This window comes from Malaclemys terrapin, chromosome 15 (genome assembly GCF_027887155.1).
Source record: "Malaclemys terrapin pileata isolate rMalTer1 chromosome 15, rMalTer1.hap1, whole genome shotgun sequence".
Lineage (NCBI taxonomy): Eukaryota > Metazoa > Chordata > Testudines > Emydidae > Malaclemys > Malaclemys terrapin.
Window position 1 is genome coordinate 5,738,919 of NC_071519.1, and position 22,564 is coordinate 5,761,482.

Consider the following 22,564-nt stretch of genomic DNA (forward strand, 5'->3'; position numbering starts at 1 on the left):
ATTGTTTCAAAACAGAAACTCAAGAACGTCTCCTAAGTGCCAGGCTCTTTGCCATGGAAACAGCTGCCACTGCTCTCCAGGAGTCTGTCAGGAGTCCACACAGCAAAGTACAAGCCTGCTCCGAACTGAAGTGGGGTCAGACAGTGACAGGGTTGGTAACACAAATTCTTCATACCCTGGGTCCCTTTCTTTCTTTAACCCGGGACGTGCCAGTCAACTGTTAGCCATGGCGTTAGCATCATCTTAAAATACCTCTCAGTACATTTAACAGAGGAAGTGAAACCCCCTCACACAAATGGCTCCCTGGTTAGGAGTTGTACCATACCTGCCTCTGGAGACTGTCTGGTTTTATACTCTTAGAGCTTTTTCTCTTCAAACCCATCCTTATCCCAATCTATGCACCAACCTCCGCATTTCAGAGTTTAGAATTTACTCTCAGCACCCTAGTATGGCACTTTCCATGTGAATTAGACAAAGTAGGTGGGGGAAGCTACATGGCTATGAAAATTGATGCTCTGGGTGAGGCCTGAATTCATAACCCCAGCAGTACTTTGCCCTGCACTAACCAGTTGTACCCCTGTAGGTGCTTTGTAGACAAACTTGGGAAGTAGGCAGTTACCTATGTCTGTGATTAACAACTTTGGTTGCTAATTGAAAGGCTGATGGTTCAAACCCAACTGAAGATGAAGGTGTTTTTTTAACTGATGAGAATCCAGTACATTTAACAGGCAGAAAATCTCTATTCTGGTTTAGCCTCATTTGACTCCTGACCATCTTCTTCCTCCTCCCTCAGTGTCTTTCCTTCCCCATTGGGGACATGCAGGTTGAACCCTGATCAGTCTGTGTCACAGAGAGTCTGTATCCCATAGAGCCGTGGTGTTCAAACTGCGGAATGTAAGGCACTGGGTTGCGGCATCAGGGCCGTCCTTACCCATATGTAAAGTAGGCAGCTGCGTAGGGCACCAGGAAATTTGGGGCACCAAATTTCCTGGTGCCTTTGCAGCTGCATGCTGCTCCAGCCCCTGCTCTGGCTCTTCCCTAGGGCCCCCACCTCTGTTCTGCCCAAGCCCCAGACGCACTCCTGAGGAGTGCAGCTAGGTCAGGTCTGCGCTCACCGGCGGAGGGAAGTGCAGGGACCCGGCCCAGCCAAGCCACTAGTGAGTGCTGGGGGGTGGTCCCCACCTGTCCTCAAAGCCTGCCCTCCCCCGCCTCCTGTGGAGGCCTGGGGCCAGCCCCCCTGCTCATCCCCCTGCAGAAGCCTGGGGCCTCACACACACAGCCCGTGGGAGGGCTGCATAAGGCCCCAGAGTACCTAGGGACGGCCCTGGCAGCGGCTCTGGTCAGCACCACCGACCAGGCCGTTAAAAGTCCTGTCTGCGGTGCTGCCCGGCTAAGGCAGGCTAGTCCCTATCTGTTCTGACACCGCTCTGCACCCCAGAAGTGGCCAGCAGCAGGTATGGCTCCTAGGCAGGGGGGCCACTGGGCTCCACAAGCTGCCCCCAACCTGGCCAATTGGAGCTGGGAGGGGGCAGTGATTGCGGGCGAGAACCACACAGAGCCACTTGCGCACCTCCACCTAGGAGATGGACCTCCAGCTGGCTGCTTCTGGAGTCCAGCATGGTCCGTAGTGCCAGGATAGGCAGGAAGCCTGCCTTGGCACCCCCACTGTGCCTCTGACTGGGAGCCACCTAAGGTAATCCCGCGCCCCTGCCCCCTCCCCCAGGTGCTTTGGGGTGCCCCAGAGCCCACCATGGAGCTGCTGTCCCTGCAGGGTCCCTGGGAGTCACAAAGGGGTGATGTGAGGTTACTGCCCCGTCTGTCCTGGGGTGGGGGACTGGAGCCCCTGGAACAGCCCTTTGGAGACTCAGCCCTGTGGGAAATTCACTGCCTGTGGAAAAGTACTTCTAGGAATTGGGATTCCCAGCTGCATTAAAGCAGCATGAAGGAGAAGAAAGAGATAAAGCTTTAGAGAAGTCTGGGTGCGTTGGGTGTGAAGGAGGGTGCCCAGCTCTCAGTCTGTAGTACGGCCAACCCCAAACGTTCAAAAATCCTGAGTCAAGCTCACCAAAAATCAAGAGATTGGCTTTAAAATCATGAGATTATGTAAAAATAATATATTGGGGGATCTTTTTATTTGCCTTCTGCTTGATGAGCCTTTAGGGCGCACTGGGGTGACATTTTGAATCTTTCTCCACAGCCACAAAGGCTAGGAAGGTACTGTTTCTTTAAGAGAAAAGGCTGAAATAATCACATCTCTGTATGAATCGACCACTCGTGCATCTGGAAGGACCTGCTGAGACGGTCTGCTAGAGTGTTCTGGGCTCCAGGTAGGAACGATGCCATGAGATGTATCGAGTGGACAATGCAGAACTCCCACAGGTGAATGGCCTCTTGGCATAGGAGAGACGACCGGGCTCCTCCTTGCTTGTTGATGTAGAACATGGCCGTGGTGTAGTCTGTGAGGACTGACACACAACGGCCATGCAGGAGACCCAGAAATGCGTGACAGGCTAGGCGCACTGCCATCAGCTCTCGAACGTTGATGTGCAGAGCTAGTTGGGATGCGGTCCACAGGCCCTGGGTATGGTGCTCCCCGAGGTGAGCGCCCCAACCTAGGGACGAAGTGTCTGTGACCAGGTGGATGGAGGGTTGTGGGGCGTGAAATGGCATTCCTGCGCAAACCGCCTTGTGATCCAGCCACCAAGTGAGAGAGGTCAAGACCGAGTTCGGAACCGTGACCACCATGCTGAGGTTGTCCCGATAAGGACGGTACACCAACGATACCCAGGCCTGAAGTGGGCGAAGCCGAAGTCTGGCATGCCTGGTTACGTAAGTACAAGAGGCACGTCCTTATTGTGGTAATTGGGAAGACCTGGAGTCCGTGGATGATGTTTGTGATGGTGTGAAACCGAGTGCCTGGCAGAAGAGCTCGGGCGAGTCTGGAGTCTAACACTGCCCCGATAAACTCTATTCTCTGGGTTGGTTCCTGAGTGGACTTCTCCTTGTTGAGTAGAATGCCTAACTCGTGGAATATTTGCAGTATTATCTGGACGTGAGCTTGAACTTGCTCCCTGGTGCGGCCGTGCACCAGCCAGTCGTCTAGATATGGGAACACCTGCATCCTCTGTCGACAAAGGTATGCTGCCACGACAGCCATACATTTTGTGAACACTCTCGGAGCCGCGGACAAGCCGAAGGGAAGGATGGCAAATTGGTAGTGCATTTCGTTTACTACAAATCGAAGGAGGCGCCTGTGCGGGGGGTAGATCGCTATATGAAAATATGCGTCCTTCATGTCGAGGGTGGCGAACCAGTCTCCAGGATCCAGGGAAGGGATGATGGTCCCCAAGGAGACCATGCGGAACTTCAACCTTACTATGAATTTGTTGAGTCTGCGTAAGTCTAAAATGGGTCGCAGACCCCCTTTTGACTTGGGGATCAGGAAGTAGCGGGAGTAGAACCCCCTGCCCCTTAACTCCGGGGGAACCTCCTCTATGGCCCCCACAGCGAGGAGGCCAAAAACCTCCTGTATAAGGAAATGCTCGTGAGAAGAGTCCCTGAAGAGGGACGGGAAGGTGGCACGAAGAAAACTGGAGAGCGTATCCCCTCTCCACCGTGCGAAGGACCCACTGGTCCGAGGTTATAAGGGACCAAGCACGGTGGAAATGGGAGAGGCGATCCCGAAAGGAGGGAGATGGATCCTAGGTAGTGGCTGGGGCGCCGTCCTTGAGCGCACCTTCAAAAGTTTTGTCTAGGACCTGAAGGTGGCCTAGGCGGGCCCTGGTTCTGACCGGGTTGGGGGCCGGTCGACCTTCGTCTACCACCTCGACCTCGCCTTCTGGGAAAGTCCTGTCTCGGACGAGGCGGGGGAGGGTAGAACCTTTGCGGCTGGGGCCTAAAGGGTCTGCACTGGGGCCCTGGGACATGCATCCCCAGGGAGCGCATGATCGTTCTCGAGTCCTTGAGGCTCTGCAATCGAGAGTCCGTCTTATCTGAGAACAGTCCCTGGCCCTCGAATGGTAAATCCTGCAGGGTCTGCTGAAGTTCTGGCGGCAAGTCCGAAACCTGGAGCCAGGAGACGCGTCGCATGGCTGTGCCCGATGCTAGAGTCCTGGCGGCAGAGTCCGCTATGTCCAAAGAAGCTTGCAAGGAGGTCCTAGCCACCTTCTTACCTTCCTCCACTAAGGCCCCAAACTCCTCTTTTGAGTCCTGGGGAACCAACTGAATTTACCCATGGAGTTCCATGAGTTATAACTGTAGCAGCTCAAGAGCACCTGTTGGTTCGCGGCTCTGAGCTGCAAACCCCCGGCTGAGTACACTTTACGCCCGAACAAATCGAAGCGTTTAGCGTCCCTCGATTTGGGCGCTGCCGCCTGCTGGCCATGACGCTCTCTTGCGTTCACCAAGGACACGACCAGTGAACATGGTGGAGGGTACGTATATAAGTACCCATAGTCCTTAGATGGGACGAAGTATTTTCTTTCTACCCCTCTGGCTGTGGGTGGGATGGAGGCAGGGGTTTGCCATATAGTAGTGGCATTAGCCTGAATCATCCGAATCAGTGGTAATGCCACCCGGGATGGGGCATCAGCTGACAGGATGCTCACCACCGGGTCCTGCACTTCCACTATCTCCTCCGCCTGGAGGTCCATATTACGTGCCACCCTACGTAAGAGGTCCTGGTGGGCACGAAGATCTATTGGGGGCGGGCCCAAGGCTGATGTGCCCGCCACCGCCTCATCCGGGGAAGATGAGGAGGATGCCTCTGGGGGCAAGGGGTCCAAAGGGGGGTCCGGCTCTAAGGGTCCCTGAATCGGAGGGTCTCCTGTCCCGGGGTCCAGGGCCTGAGGTGTAGGCACGGGAGCCTCCATGCCCCCTGGGGGAGGACGTGAGATGGTGGCCTCCGGGACTCTGGGCTCGGAGTGTGCCGAGCGAGAGGCTAATGGTGGAGCCCCTTGCGCTTGGTGATACGCCCATGGAGTCCAGAAAGACCAATGCATAGGGTCCTGCGCAGGGTCCTCTGCCCCCTCCTGTCAGTGACCCAAGTCAGTGGCAGCTTGACCCTGAGGAGGGTATGCTGATCTCGAAGCGCCCTCGGAGGAGCAAGACGCTGATCTCGAGGGCCAAAGTGGTACCAAACGCATCTGAATGGGCTCCGTACGATACGGTGCCGATTGGTGCCAGTCCGCAGGCGAGCGGTCCCCGCGCGGTGCCGATGAGCGGTCCGTGATCGAGATCGGTGCCAAGATCCAGATCTGGACCGAGACGACGACGACTGCCTGTAGACATGGTGCTGGGAGCGGCCCCTCGAACTGGAGCGGCGCTCATACCGGTGCCGGGAGCTACGTCGCGACTCCGATCGGTACCGATGATCCCGACGGGGCCGAGACATAGATCGGTGCCGAGACGTAGATCGGTGCCGTGAAGAGGACCTAGGCCGCGAGTACGACCAGTGCCGGGGTGAAAGTCTGCGCCAGGACTGCGAGCGGCGTCGGGACCTGCTCCGAGACCTGGAGCTGTGTCGCGAGTCCACGCTCGGAGACGGCGGGCGTACCAGGGCAGGCTTGCCCTTGGATTGCACTGACCAAAGGGCGGGTGGTGCCGCGGGTTGAGACGGCACCGGCTCCGTGAGATCGATGAGGCCCTTCGCCGTCGCAAAGGTCTCCGGGGTAGACGGGATACAGGGCTCCACGACGGATCGTGGCGGTGAGCCAGTCTGCACCGGACTCAACGGCCCCGGTGCCGGAGTCAATGGTGTAGCCGATATCTGCGACTTCTGGCGCTCTAGAGGCGGACGCAGCTCTACCACTGGTACCGGGGGAGCCGGTGTCTGTAGGACAGCGGCCTTCTGTGTCTTGTGGGGTCTCTTATGTCCCGGAGACTGGGACCTGTGCCGAGGCGCTTGCGGCGAATGCGGTGCCGAAGGAGGATGGTGCCGCGAGGCCTTATCCGCATCTGCTCGCGATGTAGTACCGATAGGTGCCGCAGGGGCGCTGCGCACTGAAGCGCTCGGTGCCGGAACTTGGCACGCCGAGGGAGGATCTGGGCTAAGTGCTGCCTCCATGAGGAGCTGCTTAAGTCTAAAGTCCCGCTCCTTTTTGGTCCTGGGCCTGAAAGCCTTGCAGATCTTACACTTGTCCGTCTGGTGAGACTCCCCTAAACACTTCAGACAAGAGTCGTGAGGGTCTCCCGTTGGCATAGGCTTAGCGCAGGTCGTGCATGGCTTAAAGCCAGGAGCCTTGGGCATGAGCCCGGCTATGCGCTGGGGGAAACGTGGGGAGAAGCAGCCCCTTTAACCCCCACTAACTATTTACAACTATTTAACAATGAACTATGAACAGGAATAACTAATCTAAAGAACATACAACTATAAGTACAACTATCTATAAGAATTAACTGGATAAGCTAGGGAGAGTGGAGAACAGCTATGCCGCGCTCCACAGTTCCAACGACCGTCAGGGGCGGTAAGAAGGAACTGAGGGGGCGCTGGGTCGGCTGGGGTATATATCCGGCGCCATGAAGGTGCCACTCCGGGGGGCTCCACAGCCGACCCACTGGGTGTTGCTAGGGTAGAAAATTTCTCCGACGATCATGCACGCAGCACGCGCACACCTAATTGGAATCGATATGAGCAAGCACTCGAAGAAGAACTCCCAAATCCCTCCTGGTGTGGGGAGCCAGGATTACTGTTCAAATTCTGTAGATCATACATTGCCAGGTCTGGTTAGATAGTCCTAGGTCAACAGAAGAACTCATCTGTCAATGTAGCTATTACAGCTATGGGAAAACCCCTCCAATTACTATAGCAGCTGTCTACTCCAAAGTGCTATAGCAGCATCACAGCAGTGTTTTAAATGTAGACAGCCTAAGACTGAGACCAGATTTGGCTCCAGTTAGCACTGTGGATGCTCAAGCACGAAGACAACAGCAATAACAACAACAACACATTAGCACTTCTGTAATTGGCAGGATTTGAATCTGCACAGGGAAACCCCCATGGATTTCTAGTCCATCACCATAACCACTCAGCCACAACTACTTGATAAATAGCTGCTTTGCTACACTATTATTCTGTTCTCACTGAATTATCACTTTAAATTGTTTGCTCAGAGCAGCTGCCCCAGCACACTCACAGCTGTGCATTAGTGTAAGTGTGTCCGTGGCTGAAGAGCAAGAATTCCTGCCCATTTCCCTTCCAGCTGGAGCATGATTAGAGTGTGTTTGTGTTAACCACATTGCTGTAGATTGTTGTTCATTCCCCACTTTGACAATTCAGACAGTCCCTTTCCTATTCAAATCTCCAGTATATTATTCCAAAAGCAGGGGGCAGGATTTCTCTGGGATGAAAGTGACCACATCCCCTCTGTTTGACCACTGTTATTGCAGTAGAGGAGATTTGAATGGAATTGAATGCCCTGGCTCAGATAAGAGACAATGAAAGGTTTTGCTATTCATGGATCTGTGCAAAGGAAAGTGTGTCTCTGTGTGAAATTGAGGAGAGAAATGAAATGTCCACATGGTGGCCCAATGCCCTAAGGAATGTGGGTGAAGGACTTGGGCTGGGAAATGATTTAACAGGAGTTTGTATCAATTTATTGCCCTGATTAAAAACTATGGCTAAAAAGCAGCCATTGTTGTTAATACTGGTACCTGTGTAGGGATACCCCAGTGCTGTGAAGTCCATTGCCTTAACCAGGGGTAGGCGATTATTTTTCTCAAGATCCAAATTTCAAGGTATAATTGAGGTCTAGACTCCAGAGAAAATAATACATTGATGATAATAAGAAGTATATAAAAAGATTTTACAGTCACTATGGGCTTAATTACAATGATTGTGTCATGTCTCACTCTATATATTGCGCCACCGCCTTTCCCTTTAGCCTTTAGCCAAGAGTAAAACTAAACATCTCTTCAGATACAAGGGAGTGTTTGTGTTCATTCCTGCCAGCTACACAGGGGTTTGATGTTGCTGCTTTCAATCCTCCAGCTCTGCCAGGATAAGGAACAAAAACAGAAGAAGGAGTGCTTTGCTGGACAGCTAGGAAAAAGTAAACCATCATGTTTCTGTCCAGTTTTGAACTAGGGGCCTTTTGCATAGTAGGCAAATGTGAGAACCACTACACTACAGAAACTTTGTCACAGTGCTCTACCCCTCCCTTCAAATTCCATCCATTTGGCTGGTGCTCGACCTGGCACACACCAATGGGCGAACCTGGAGAAAATGGTGGGAGCCCTTCGATGGGTCAGCTGGTAGAGCAAAGAATTGGAGGCGGTGGCCAGGAAGTCATCCTTACACCCCCCCACTTTTGACCACAGCTTGAAGGAGAGCTTCTTTTTCTTCCCCTTGCTGAGAAAGAGCAAGAGAAGAAAGAAAGCTCAGGTGGGCCAACTCAGTGCACAAGCCCCCGCTGTTGAGCCGGGAATGGGGGACTCATGGCAAGTAGAGGTACTACTGCACTTCTAGAAAACAGCCCACGCTGGCATACAAAGACTATGCTAAAGCCTAAGATTGAACCAGTGACCTCCAGATCTTCAGTCTAACGCTCTCCCAACTGAGCTACTTCAGCACCTGCATAGTACCTTTGGCCTGCTGCTTCTCTGTCCAGGTTGTTTTTGTCAGCCACGGCACACAAAAAGGACATCATTGCGAGTGCCCATGAAGGTAAGATGAATTTTTGCCTGCATTGCTCAGCTTGACTTGCTTCCTCACCCCATTCCTGCCTTAGTTCCTGGGTTACCTGGTGGCTGAAGGTGACTGGGGCCCAGAAGGACAGGGAGGAAGTTGGACAGCTAGACCCTGGCAGCAAAAGTTCTGCCACCGCTGTTGTCCTGGCTTCATCTGCTAACTGCCAGGTATTTTGGCTCCAGCAGTGCAGGGAATGAGATGGACAGAGCCAGCCCCTTTGCCTCCTGGCTTGCCTTGGTGGCCAACAGCAATTTTGGGGTGCAGAGGCTCAGGGAGCAAGAAGGGAAAGCCTTGGCGGCCATCTCCCCCATATGCAGGAGAATTGGCTTCACCTGCTTTCCCTGTGGACTAAGTCACCAGGCCTTCAGCTCAACCCCTTCGAACCAATGGGTTGACCTAGGTGCCTGGGAGGAAGTTGGGCAGCTAGACCCCAGCAGCAAGAGTCCTGCTGCCATTTGCGGCCCGACCCTGTTGTCCCAACTTCACCTACTGACTGCTCAGCAGCACAGCGGAAGTAGGTGGTCAGAGACACCCTCGCCTCGAAGCTCAGGCTTAATAAACCATATCTTCATTCGACGATGGCCAATGCGAGACCGACATCGCTTGCTATTTTGTCACTTGAAAATGCCATTGGCCAGTCTTTGGCTCGCTCTAATGCTGCGCTTCAGTTCATGAGGGGAAAGGTGAGAAAAGTGACCTTTAAACTAAAGGACTAGGATTAACATTCTAGTGCTGTCTCTTACTGTAACACTATTTAATACTAGTCCACCCTGTGTTGGTGACAGTTCAATGTCTAGATGTTAGTACATTTCAGTTACTGTTCAAATTAAAAAGTTTCTATATGCTTAGAGGAAATGAATTATTTTATTTGCTTTTATATGGCATGAATAAATACAGATTTACAGATCCTATTATGCAAATTTATCATCTTATATGACAGAGAAAATCAAGCATCCAAATTGTGCATCAAAATAATGAAATGAGCTACAAATGCAATAAAAATAAGGTATTTAAAGGTTAAAATATGGGGGGGTACCAAGGGCACTTCTTGCCTAGGGTGCTATTTGGTCTAGAGGAGGCCCTGTCAGGGAGAGCAGGAGTTAGTTTCACATGCCTATTTTCAAGCTGTAATCTGTGGGCACCCTGCTCTGTGGGAGGGATCCCGGAAGCCCAGACTCAGGGCTGGAACAGGACCCTGATTTAGGGGGTGGCTGCATGGTTTACAGAAGGGGCAACTTCCTCACATGCCCACTGACCTTAAAGGCTCTGAGTCTAAAAGGGAGAGGGAAGTAAATAATTAAAAAAAAAAAAACCCAAACATTGTAATACAAGCATGATTCCAACAGCTCACTGTATAGTCCAGGGGTGGGCAAACTTTTTGGCCCAAGGGCCACATCAGGGTTCCAAATCTGCATGGAGGGCCGGGTAGGGAAGGCTGTGCCTCCCAAAACAGCCTGCCCCCATCCCCATCTGCCCCCTCCCACTTCCAACCCCCTGACTGCCCCCCTCAGAACCCCTGACCCATCAAACCCCCCTGCTCCGTGTCCCCTGACTGCCCCCTCCGAGGACCCCCTGCCCCTAACCACCCCCCCACTCCCTGGCCCCTGACTGTCCCGACCCCTATCCACACCCCCATCCCCTGACAGGCCCCCAGAACTCGCATGCCTATCCACCTCCCGCTGCGCCTTGTCCCCTTACTGCCCCCACCCAGGACCCCCTGCCCCTAACTGCCCCCCCAGGACCCTACCCTGTATTCAACCCCACCTCTAAAGACCCTTTCAGAATGCAGCCCTATGAACATGGGCAGCCGCGCAGCCGGAGAGAAACGGCAGTTTCCCCTTCAAAGCACCGTTTCTCTCTGGCCAGAGCCAGCCACGGTGCTATGCTGCACATCTAGCTGAGGCTGTGGGGGAGGGAGGACAGCAGGGGAGGGGCCGGGGGTAGGCTCCCCAGCCAGGAGCTCAGGGACCATAGTTTGCCCACCCCGGTATAGTTCCTCCCTTTCTTTCCTCCACTGTGTGTTTAATGGCCTGCTGGGATTTGGGACATTAATTCTCTCATTCCATTGACAAACTTATACAACGTGACTGAAATTAAACCAATTCCCAGCCAAGCAAACATCACATCACTGCATTGACTGGGAATCAAACCCAGGTCAACTGCTTGCTTCCAGAAGGAAGGAGACAGCTCCTTGTAAAGCACATTTTGTGTTGGTTCTTGCAACGTACAGAAGGGTTTGTTGCTGCCACTGATTCCAATCCTTGGGCTCTGCCTGGATAAGGAACGATTCAGCCTGTCACTCAAGGGAAGAAGGGAGGTGATTTTTTTGACAGGGACGGCTGCCTCATCTTAAGGGTGTTTGTTAGTCACCTTCTAATCTAGTGGGTGCTTGGTACATGCAGGCAGCCCCTGCTCCTGGGTCTCTCCTGAGGAAATAAACTTTCTAAACAAAATACCAAAGTTTTTCAGAGAAAGGAGGGAAAGGAAATGGCCACAAGATGGCGCCAGAACATAAAGAATGTAACAACACAATTCTTAGGGGAAATCCATTATTTTGTGTGAAGGTGCAAAATTGTTGCTCAAGATCTGGTTAAGGTCCAGACTCCAAAGAAAATAATAATAAAAAATAACAATAATGATAATAAGTAAAAAGATTTTGGGGGCCATTCAAAAGCGATTTGGCCCTCCGTTTGCTATTGATTACCCCACATTGACTCTGAGAGGTGATTTATCTCCACTCTTTCGTATTTGAAGAGATGGTTAGTTTTACCCTTGGTAAACTACCAGGCAGAACAAGCCATGTTATCGATGGTGACACTAGGATTGAAGGATTATATCATATTATAAACAATTGTAAATAAACATGTAGTCTGAACTTGAGCTTTCTGTTCTGAAAGGCTGGTTCCCCCAGTTGAGTTCCAAATGCTCTTCTGGAAATGCCCCTGGGACCCCGCCACTCCCCAGCAGGAGTGAAAGGAGAAACCTCCAGCATTGCACTTAGCTCCTGGCTGATTCATCAGGGGTGGGGGGAATTGACTTTTTTGCTGCTGAGCAGGGAGCTAGGGCAGTTGTTGTGGCATAGGTGGACTGTGGAGTTTTTATACCATGTTGGGCGGGGGCCACAAAAAGAAAAAGATAGGGAATCCCGGAGAATAAACACTCCATCCGACTCAATGTTGCCAATTGTCATGATTTTGTCTTGAGTCTCATGAGAATTGTTGTGTTCCTTAATGCCCCAGCTCCTGGAGTCAGGTGGAGATGTGATGATTTCAGCCTTCACTCTTAAAGATACAGTACGTTTCTAGTCCTTGTGGCTTTGAAGATTCAAAATGTGACCCCAGTGCGCCCTAAAGGCTCATCAAGCAGAAGGCAAATAAAAAGATCCCCAAATCTATTAATTTTACATAATCTCATGATTTTAAAGCCAATCTCATGATTTTTGGGGAGCCTGACTCAGGCTTTTTGAACGTTGGGGGTTGGCCGTTCTGCAGATTGGCACCGTCCTCCACACCCAGCGCACCCAGACTGTTGTAAAGCTTTAACTCTTCCTTCTCCTTCATGCCGCTTTAATGCAGCTGGCAATCCCCAGTCCTAGATGTGCTTTTCCCCACAGGGCTGAATCCCCACAGGGCTGTTCCGGGGGCTCCAGTCCCCCACCCCAGAACAGACGGGGCAGTAACCTCACATCACCCCTTTGTGACTCCCAGGGACCCTGCATGGACAGCAGCTCCATGGTGGGCCCTAGGGCACCCCAAAGCACCTGGGGGTAGGGGGCTGGGATGCGGAGTTACCTCAGGCAGCTCTCGGTCAGCAGCACAGTGGGGGTGTTAAGGCAGACTTCCTGCCTGTCTTGGCACTGCAGACTGTGCTGCACCCCGGAAGCAGCCAGCAGCAGGTCCATCTCCTAGGTGGAGGTGTGCAAGTGGCTCCACATGGTTCTCGCCCGCAGGCACTTCCCAGCCCCCCAGCTCCCATTGGCCTGGTCAGGGACAGCTTGCGGAGCCCCGTTCCCCCCCTCCGCCTAGGAGCCACACACCTGCTGGCTGCTTCTGGGGTGCAGCGCGGTATCAGAACAGATCGGGACTAGCCTGCCTTAACTGGGCAGCACTACAGACGGGTCTTTTGAGACTGATCGGTGGTGCTGACCAGAGCCGCCGCGACTGAGTGCCTTACATTCCACAGTTTGAAAAGCACGGCTCTACGGGACACAGACTCTGTGACACAGACTGACCAGGGTTCATCTCTGCATGTCCCCAGTGGGGAAGGAAAGACACTGAGGGGGGAGGAAGAAGACGGGCAAAAGGAGTCAAATGAGGCTAGACCAGAATAGAGGAGATTTTTTGCCTGTTAAAATGTACTGGATCCTCATCACTAAAAAAACACCGCTATCTTTTGGGTTTGAACCATCAGCCTTTCAATTAGCCACCAAAGTTGTTAACCACACATACAGGTAACTGCCCACATCCCAAGTTTGTCTATGAAGTACTTAGAGGGGTACAACTGGCTAGTGCAGTGAGATGCACTGCTGCGGTTATGAGTTGAGATCTCACCCAGAGCATCGGTTTTCATTAGCCATGGAGCTTCCCTCACTTATTTTGTCTCATTCACATGGGAATTGACACACTAGGGTGATGAGAGTAAATTCTAAACTCTGAAATGTGGAGGTTGGCCCATAGATGGGGATAAGGATGGGTTTGAAGAGAAAAAACTCTAAGAGTATAAAACCAGACAGTGTCCAGGGGCAGGTATGGTACAACTCCTCAACAGGGAGCTATTAGCGGGAGGGGGTTTCACTTCCTCTGTTAAATGTCCTGAGAGGTATTTTAAGATGAATATAACGCCATGGCTAACAGCTGACTGGCATGTCCTGGGTTAAAGAATAAAAGGGACCCAGGGTTAATAGTCTGAAGTATTTGCATTACCGTCACTGTCTGACCCCCCCTTCAGTTCGGAGCAGGTTTGTACTTTGCTGTGTGGAACGCACAGACTCCTGCAGAGCAGTGGCAACCGTTTCCATGGCAGAGAGCCTGGCCCTTAGGGGACATTCTTGACTTGCTGCTTTGAAGCAATTCAATAAAATAGCAGTGTCCGGTCCAAAATTTCAGCCCCCACAATGAAAAACGCTATTTTAGGATCTAAACAAGAAGCTTCCAGGCTTCTGGACACCTGACCAGAGAGCTCAGTGGGGAGGTGTAACAGCTGCTGACTCTGAGGGTCCTGGGCTAAATCCACTGGCAGGGGGAAGCGTTTTGATTTATTTGATCAATAATGAGTACCAGCTACCAGGGGAGAAGCCCTGGTGGCTCGCTGCCACTCCAGCTGCTGCTGGGGGGAGCCCCAGGGGGCCAGCCGCTCCTCCGGCCACCCTGGGACAGCTGCTAGGGGCCAATGAGCTGCGGCTGCTCCCACTGCCCTTGGAACAACTGGTCAAGCGGTCCCCAGGGCCAGCTGCATTGGCCGCTGCTTGGGCAGTCCCCGGAGCCAGGAGCTTGGGCAGACCTGGAGTCAGCCACAGTGGCCACTATAGAAGTCACAGAGGTCGCAGGAAGTCACAGAATCCATCACTGCCACAACCTCTGTGACAGACACGGACCCCTTACAATGAGACAAACCCCTCCCTGCTGTGACTGCAGTTCCCGGAAGAGAAGAACAGAAAGAGAAGAGAAGGAAAAAGAGAGACTCCCTGACACCTCTCTCCCCTGCTGCCTCCCCCCTTGTATTCTATAATCCCATCCCACTGGGTTTCCTGTGCTGGTGCCATGGGGGTGACTCTAGAGTTCTGGGGATTGGGGGGGGGGGGAAGGGGGCTCTTCACTTCTCAACATTTCACACAAATTTGTCTTTGGGCTGAAATTTTTCCTGTGGGGCCTCTCAGTCAGAGCTGTACCCCACCTCCTTTAGTGGGGGAGTGGGGTAATTTTTAGTATTTTTATTTTGAAGTGTTTGGCTTAACCATGATCTTCTCTTTCCCTAATCGTATTGCAATTTTGCGTTTATTTTTATTTTGCCTCCGTTTTATTCCTGTCATTATAATTTTAACAGCAAAGGAAGCTGCAGGAGCAAAAACTGACCCAAAACTTTATCTCACCATCATGCAGGAACATCAGATAAACATTGCACACAGCAGGAATCATAACACTGAAGGGAAAGGGATGGGAGATGCAGGTTTCCAAGCGTTCTGTCTTTCTCAGATGACACATTCCAGTCCCTTGTATGTCTCAATCCTGTATGACCTGCTGGGCTTTGAAACATTTATTGTCTTATTCTATTGATACTATGATTATAACACAATATGACAAACTAAATCACTTCCAGACAATGAACCAACAAAAGACAAAAGCTATTATTACTTTAGCTATAAATTGAACTCAGGTCAACTACTTAGAAGGCAGCTATGCTCACCACTATACCACCAATACCCCACACCCCACCCATTACTAGGAGAGAGGAACTGAAGCTCAATTTCAATCATTCTTCCCTGAGACGGATGGCACAGCTTGTTTTAAAGACAAGGTTTGTGTTTGCTCCTGGTACAAACGGAGGGGCTGGATGGTGCTGAGTCCAGCCCCCAGACTCTGGGAGGCTAAGGAACAAATTCAAGCTGCCAGTGACCTCCAGGACGGAGATGATTTTTTGACTGTGATGGATACCTTGTCCTAAAGGCCTTTGTCTACCCCCTTCTAGTGACTGTTTGGTACAGGAATGCACCCCTACTCCTGGGTGTCTCCTGTGGAAATAATGTTTCTGCAAAACACAAAAGCTTGTAACAAAGAGGAGGGAAAGGAAATGGCCACAGGATGGGACCAGGACATAAGGAATGAAATGCAAAATACTTCTTCCATGTGCATCGACTTTGAACCTTGTTGTTTGCAGTGTTGTTGCATCCGTGTTGGTCCCAGGACATGAGAGACAAGGAGGAGGGGGTCACATAATATCTTTTAAAGGACCAAGGAAGGGAGTGTTATTTACTCCTTCTCATAACACAAGAACTAGGAGGGTCACCAAATGAAATGAATAGGCTGCAGGTTTGAAATGAAAAAAAAAAAAAGGAATATTTCTTCACACAATGCACAGTTAACCTGGGGAAGTATTTGCCAGAGGGGGTTGTGAAGGCCAAGACTAGAAGAGGGTTTAAAACTGGACTAGATAAGTTCATGGAGGATAGGTCCACCAATGGCTATTATCCAGCATGGGCAGGGATGGTGTCCCTATCCTCTCTGGGCCAGAAGCTGGGAATGGGGGACAGGGGATGGATCACTTGATTACTTGTTCTGTTCATTCTCTTTGGAGCACCTGGCATTAGGCACTTTCAGAAGACAGGATAGTGGGATACATGGACCCTTGCTGTGACCTAGTATGGCCATTCTTATGTTCTAACTTCTGTTTGTGGAAGAGACAAACTTTGGGGCTACACAGAGCTGAAGAAGAGTTCTGGGTTAGCTCCAAAGCTTGTCTCTTTCACCAACAGAGGTTGGTCCTCTACAAGCTCTTACCCTTCTTGTCTTTTTTGGACTCGGAAAAGTGTTTTCTCTCAACTCCCTTTGGAGAGAAGTTAAGTTTTCCCTCTGGAAAACCGTAACGCTGAAGCACTTATAATTGTGATACTAGGATGAAAGGATTATTTAATATTATAAATAAATGAAACTAAACCTGAGCTTCCTGTTTTGAAACTGGTTTTCTCAACTCAGTTCCAAATTCTCTTCTAGAAAGGCCTCCAAGATGCGTGCCCATGCTAGCAGAAGTGGCAAGGAGAAATCTGATGAGGTTCAACAAGGACAAGTGCAGAGTCCTGCACTTAGAATGGAAGAATCCCATGCACTGCTACAGACTAGGGACTGAATGGCTAGGCAGCAGTTCTGCAGAAAAGGACCTAGGGGTTACAGTGGATGAGAAGCTGGATATGAGTCAACAGTGTGCCCTTGTTGCCAAGAAGGCTAATGGCATTTTGGACTGTATAAGTAGGGGCAAGGCCAGCAGATCGAGGGATGTGATTATTCCCCTCTATTCAACATTGGTGAGGTCTCATCTGGAGTACTGTGTCCAGTTTTGGGCCCCACACTACAAGGAGGATGTGGAAAAATTGGAAAGACTCCAGCAGAGGGCAACAAAAATGATCAGGGGGCTGGAGCACAGGACCCTAACCCTTACCCAGTCAGTCCTCAGCCTGTAGCAGGTCATAGGATTCTTCCATCCTAAGTGCAGGATGCTGCACTTGTCCTTGTTGAATCTCTCCAGATTTCTTTTGGCTCAATCCACCAATCTCTGGACCCAATCTCTACCCTCCAGCACTTGGATTCTTTACATGCTTTCACAGAGCAAAGAGCACATGTTCCATGATTTTGTAGGGCAGTTTTAGGGCTATTTTGAGTCAGGGAACTATGCTATAGGGTGCTTTCCCCGTGTGGATTTCATAGGTGGGTCAACATAGATGCACATTGTGACCCTTCTCAGGGTGTTGAGGGCTGTGAGTCTCCTCATTGCCACCTGCCGCTAGGAAGAGGGACTATTGCATTTGCCAGCTGGATGTTAGTAACCAAACTCACCCAGCCTGTCAGGCACTCAAGCACCCTCCTCTGAGCTACAGCAGCCCTGCCAGTTCCCAATAGAGGCACCCTAAGCCCTGAGTTCCTTCAATGTGTCCCCCCCCGGGTCCAGCCCCAATCACCAGATACTCAGAGAAATCCCAGTCTCTCTCTCTTCCCGAAGCAATGGTATATCCCATGTTACCAGTTTTACTGTAGACCACTGCTCCTGTATCACACACAGCACTTCAGTACACTTATCGAACAAATGGATGTTTAACAAGGGATAGAGATTGAAACAGAACAAAATCACAAAACGCAACCTACACTTTTTAGTGGTTACCTTTCCTATCTACGTAGATTCTCACCTCACACTTCAGTCTACTACAGCGGTTGCTAGGCCCTGGGAGCCAGGGCCCTGCCTTTCATGAAGCACCACTGGTCGTTAGGGATCTCCTTGGTGAATGGACCCAGAGTGTTTTTCTCCACCCTGTTATAAACGGAATCAGTCTTTTGCCTTTATTCACAGAAAGGAAAATCTACTCATTGTCCTATTGTCCTTTTCACTTCCACAGGATTTTGATGTTGCTAGTTTGTCTTTGATAGTTTTCCATTGGCTTTCCTGGGTTGGTGCAAATGTTGACAATTGAGCAATACATTGAGCTAGCAAGGGACGGGTGACAATTTCCTCCCACATGAATGGGCCGTCCCCACCAAGACCAATGATTGGGGTGACTCACTTTCATTACAATATCATTTGGGCATATTTTTCCATATACTTACATTATTCCTTCAATATGACTCATACACACCTCTCACAGTGATTAGGAGTATCAATAATTTACAAGCTTTTTTCAGTAGAGGTCTCGCTGCTATGGCTCTTGAATAAATATAATAAAATCAGTGTATTTGGTGTGGCAAGTTTGAAAGATCTGAGACAGGAGTTGCTTGTGAACAACAGTGACCCCTTTGCCATCTGGCACCAATGAGCTTTTGTCACACATGCCCTGAGCTATACAGTCACACCCTGATATAATAGAAAGGCAGCACCTCTCCTAGCTATTAAAAACAAAAATCAGAGAAACAAATAATAAGATACTAAAATGACAATGGTTGGAACTCTCCATTTCTCTCAGTCTTTGGACTGATGGTTACTGAGAGCTGTATCTACAGTTGAGGAACCAGGTGATCTGACAGCTGGCTCAGCCCTCCAGACTAGGAGCTCTCTCACATACAGGGAGACTGGTTAGTCATACGGGAGATGACCTAACAAAAAACAAACCTTTCAGTTTTTCAAAATAATTCAGATCATCACACAATGATTTCACCTATAATTTCATTTTCACTGGTAACACTAACATATTTAAAGATCACCAATTCTCAGATATGTTAGCTTTCTTTTAATCCCCATTGCCAACAACTGAAACTTGGCTCAAGTTGTGGTTTGGCCCAATGTAGGTCCCAACCACTTCTGTGAGTTCATATATCTCAGGATCATCTGCCATGTGTGTTGGTGGAAGGGTTCTCCTATATGGGAATGTTTGCATAAGGAGGAAAAACACCCCTCTTCTATGTGCACACTTTTTAATCTTTCAAAGTAGGAGGAGGTAGAGGAGAAGTGATGTAAATGCATAAAACAAGAGAAAACTGGTCTGGTCTACACTAAAGACATTTATTGGTATAACTACATTGGCTCGGGGTGTGAAAATAGCTATTTTTCTGCAACTATTAGACTTACAACACTGATTTCATTTTATGCACATTTTTAGCACCTACACAGGATAAATTCAACTAAACCCGCACTTCTATTTCCTCAACATCTGTGTCATGAAGGGCAGCATCTCCCATAATATAGGGTTAACTAGGAGAAGTCTTCTCTAGGGCATGGGTTACACATGCTTTAGGAACCAAATACATGTGCATTTTGCCCACTTCAAAATCACCTAATGTGGAATTCTCTCCCTGGATAATCTGAGACAATATTGACTTCAACAATTGAACTACTCTGTGATCATATGCACTTCCTCCAATTAGCTGGGGTTCTGCTGTTGTTCACCATTTCCGAGTGGAGATTTTAAATCACTGCTGTTTCTTTGTTAGCATGTCCAGTAAATTGGAGAGTTCTCTCCGTTGACAGAACTGCACTTGAACTTTCCCCATGTCATCATGGAGGGATGGGGGAAAAGCAAAGCTGAAGTGAGAAATGATGAGTTTAGTAAATGGTCATTTCTCTTAAATTCTCCAATAAATCTGAGCTACATTCTATCAAACAGAACTAATATCCAATTGGGTGACGAAACAGCCTTCAGGAAAGATAGAAATCCACAACACAGAGAGATAGAATACATGACAATGAAAGTGTCAAGTCAAATTCCGGAGCAGGTTACATCTGATTATTCAGAATTGGGACAAGAGATTCTCCCATCACATTCTCCTCTGATTCATTCAAACATACTTCACTCAGCACTGTCTCAATAGTCAGTTATGTTATTTGCAACATTTATACTATCCTAGCATCCAAATAATGGGGGTGGGGAGTGAGGTGACAGCCACCTTGCCAGAAGTGGCTTTACCAACAGATAGAACCTGCGATTTTAACTCCAAATGATCACACTGTGTTTGGGATCCATTTGAATTCCCTTTCCAGGTCTTTCACACTTTCATCTCCAGTCACAATGACTCTGATTTAGGATTAAAGAAGTCAAAACAACATCTCCAAGCACAAACAGCTGAAAACTGTTCCTCACATGACACTTTGAGAAGTGGATGGGTAGAATGTAATGAAGATAAACTGTGTATGGCGCAGACAAAAGGTATCAGTTCTGCAGTGATGGGGAAGGAGGTAATCTCTGAGTCCTCCCATCCCCTTCCAGTGTCACAGAGGCCAAAATGACCCCTTTTCCCCCTGCCCCGCTCCTCTTCATTTAAATATAATTTGAAAAGTTCCCAATATAACTGCTCTTCAGCACAACCCAGAGCAACGTGAGAACAACTGGAAATGATACAATCTGTATCATTGGTGACTTTAACAATAACTTTGCAATAGAAGAAATGGTATAAATGTGATGCTCCCTTGTTCCGGATAGGAAGGGCACACTTGAAATAGTCATGGGACAATGGAGTTGACAGAAAGGACAAATAGGTCAACTTCAAAACAGGGTGAATGGCAAAAGGCAAAAATGTACCACTCATCTGGACAAGCTGAGGGATAACTGTGCAGCAAACAGTTCAAACAGCTTTAAAAGTTAGTATGTGGGAATCAGGAAAAGTATTAAAGAAAAAAGTATGGATAGCCCTAGAGGTTTTTATGGTGTTGATCTCCCTTGCAGATTCTCTGATGCCTAACATGGGCTGAGTGCCAAGAGAAGGTATTCTCATGCTCACTGCATTCATAGGGCCTCTCCCCTGTGTGGATTCTCTGATGTTCAGAAAGGGCTGAGCTGGTAGTGAAGCTTTCCCCACACTCACTGCATTTATAGGTCCTCTCGCCTGTGTGGTTTCTCTGATGTTGAAAAAGGGCTGAGTTGGTAGTGAAGTGTTTCCCACACTCACTGCATTGATAGGGCCTCTCTCCTGTGTGGATTCTCTGATGCCTAATAAGGTTCGAACTGTTTATGAAGGTTTTCCCACACTCACTGCATTCATAGGGCCTTTCCCCTGTGTGGATTCTCTGATGTCTAATAAGGGTTGATCTGTGATTGAAGGTTTTCCCACACTCAGTACATTTATAGGGTCTCACACTGGTGTGGATTTTCTGATGATCAGAAAGAGCTGAACTGGTAGTGAATTTTTTCCCACACTCAGTGCATTTATAGGGCCTCTCACCAGTGTGGATTCTCTGATGTTGAAAAAGGTATGAGCTGCGACTGAAGGTTTTCCCACACTCACTGCATTCATAGGGCTTCTCCCCTGTGTGGATTCTCTGATGTTCAGAAAGGGATGAGCTGACAGTGAAGCTTTTCCCGCACTCATGGCATTCATAGGGCCTCTCCCCTGTGTGGATTCTCAGATGTTCAGAAAGAGCTGAGCTGGTAGTGAATCTTTTCCCACACTCACGGCATTCATAGGGCCTCTCTCCTGTGTGGATTCTCTGATGCGTACTAAGGTGTGAACTGCGACTGAAAGTTTGCCCACACTCACAGCATTCATAGGGCCTCTCCCCTGTGTGGATGCTTTGATGTAGAAAAAGGCCTGATCTGTGAGTAAAGTTTTTCCCACACTCACTGCATTCATAGGCCCTCTCCCCTGTGTGGATTCTCTGATGTTCAGAAAGGGCTGAGCTGGTACTGAAGCTTTTCCCACACTCACGGCATTCATAGGGGCTCTCCCCTGTGTGGATTGTCTGATGCCTAGTAAGGTGTGAGCTGCGAGTGAAGGTTTTCCCACACACACTGCATTCATAGGGTCTCTCCCCTGTGTGGATTCTCTGATGTTCAGAAAGGGCTGAGCTGGTAGTGAAGCTTTTCCCACACTCACGGCATTCATAGGGCCTTTCCCCGGTGTGGATTCTCTGATGGGTAATAAGGTGTGATCTGCGAGTAAAGTTTTTCCCACACTCACTGCATTCATAGGGCCTCTCTCCTGGGTGGATTCTCTGATGCTTTATAAGGGCTGAGTAGTCACATACGTTTTTTCCACACTCAGTGCATGTATTTTTTCTCTTTCCCATGAGGATTTCCTGCTGGGTTGTGGTTTCCTTGAGGTCTTTCCGAGTTCCTCGACAGGAAATACATTTACCCACTTTCTCCCCTGGCTGGTTTCCATGCTCTCTTTCTGGTCTGCGCTCAATCTCACAGGATTGTCCCTGCTCATGACTCCTGGACACATTCTCTTCCAATCTTTGCAATAATGCTCTGTGTTTATCCACTTGCTCAACATTTTCCTGCTGAGAATTCTGCTCCTCTTTCTCACATACCATTGCATCACCTGCTGTGATAGAGAGAGAAACCTCAAACAGGGATGGAAAGGGGAAGGCCAAACCATTACAAGTTCTGGAGAGAGGTCAAATAAAAATCAGGACCTGAACTCCCCCAAACTCTTCCCCCAAAAGTAGTAGTAGGATTTTGTGTTTATATTTTATCTGATTTAGAATGAAGGATAAAGAATAAGAATGTAGCATATATTAAATGTATTGGTGTATGATCTGATCATATCCTGCCAGCCACCCTTTTTGAATAACAGAAAGGAATAGCCTAATGGGACAACGGGTAGAGATACATCAGCCAGAATCTGTGTCTGGACTGATTTCAAGGCAGTAACAGACCTTCGAGGGTCACCAATTTGTTGTAGGTTTAGCATTGTAAAATAAGTAAAAGAATGCCATGATTGTTTTCTTTTTCATTGCAATTTGATGTTT

At 49.4% G+C, this 22,564-nt stretch overlaps 2 protein-coding genes and 3 non-coding genes across 12 annotated transcripts in view; 1 reads left to right on the top strand and 4 right to left on the bottom strand.

Moving 5' to 3' along the window:
- Window positions 1-22,564, top strand: part of LOC128822987 (zinc finger protein OZF-like) — a 72,088-nt gene that overhangs the window by 23,819 nt on the left and 25,705 nt on the right. The gene's annotated exons all lie outside the window — the stretch shown is intronic.
- Window positions 6,958-7,039, bottom strand: TRNAS-AGA (transfer RNA serine (anticodon AGA)). The gene has a single exon. It is a non-coding gene; the product is annotated as a tRNA-Ser (tRNA).
- Window positions 8,060-8,132, bottom strand: TRNAS-ACU (transfer RNA serine (anticodon ACU)). Its single transcript has one exon. It is a non-coding gene; the product is annotated as a tRNA-Ser (tRNA).
- TRNAF-GAA (transfer RNA phenylalanine (anticodon GAA)) lies at window positions 8,495-8,567 on the bottom strand. Its single transcript has one exon. It is a non-coding gene; the product is annotated as a tRNA-Phe (tRNA).
- LOC128823020 (zinc finger protein 883-like) overlaps window positions 18,867-22,564 on the bottom strand; it is a 341,706-nt gene continuing 338,008 nt past the window's right edge. For 4 of the 5 annotated variants that reach the window (XM_054005028.1, XM_054005029.1, XM_054005027.1 and 1 more), the window contains exon 4: window positions 18,867-22,137. In XM_054005028.1, the coding sequence (XP_053861003.1) occupies window positions 20,504-22,137 (1,634 nt within the window). In that variant the 3' untranslated portion in view covers window positions 18,867-20,503. The remainder of the gene's footprint in view (window positions 22,138-22,564) is intronic. The other variant, XM_054005031.1, reaches the window with a different exon arrangement.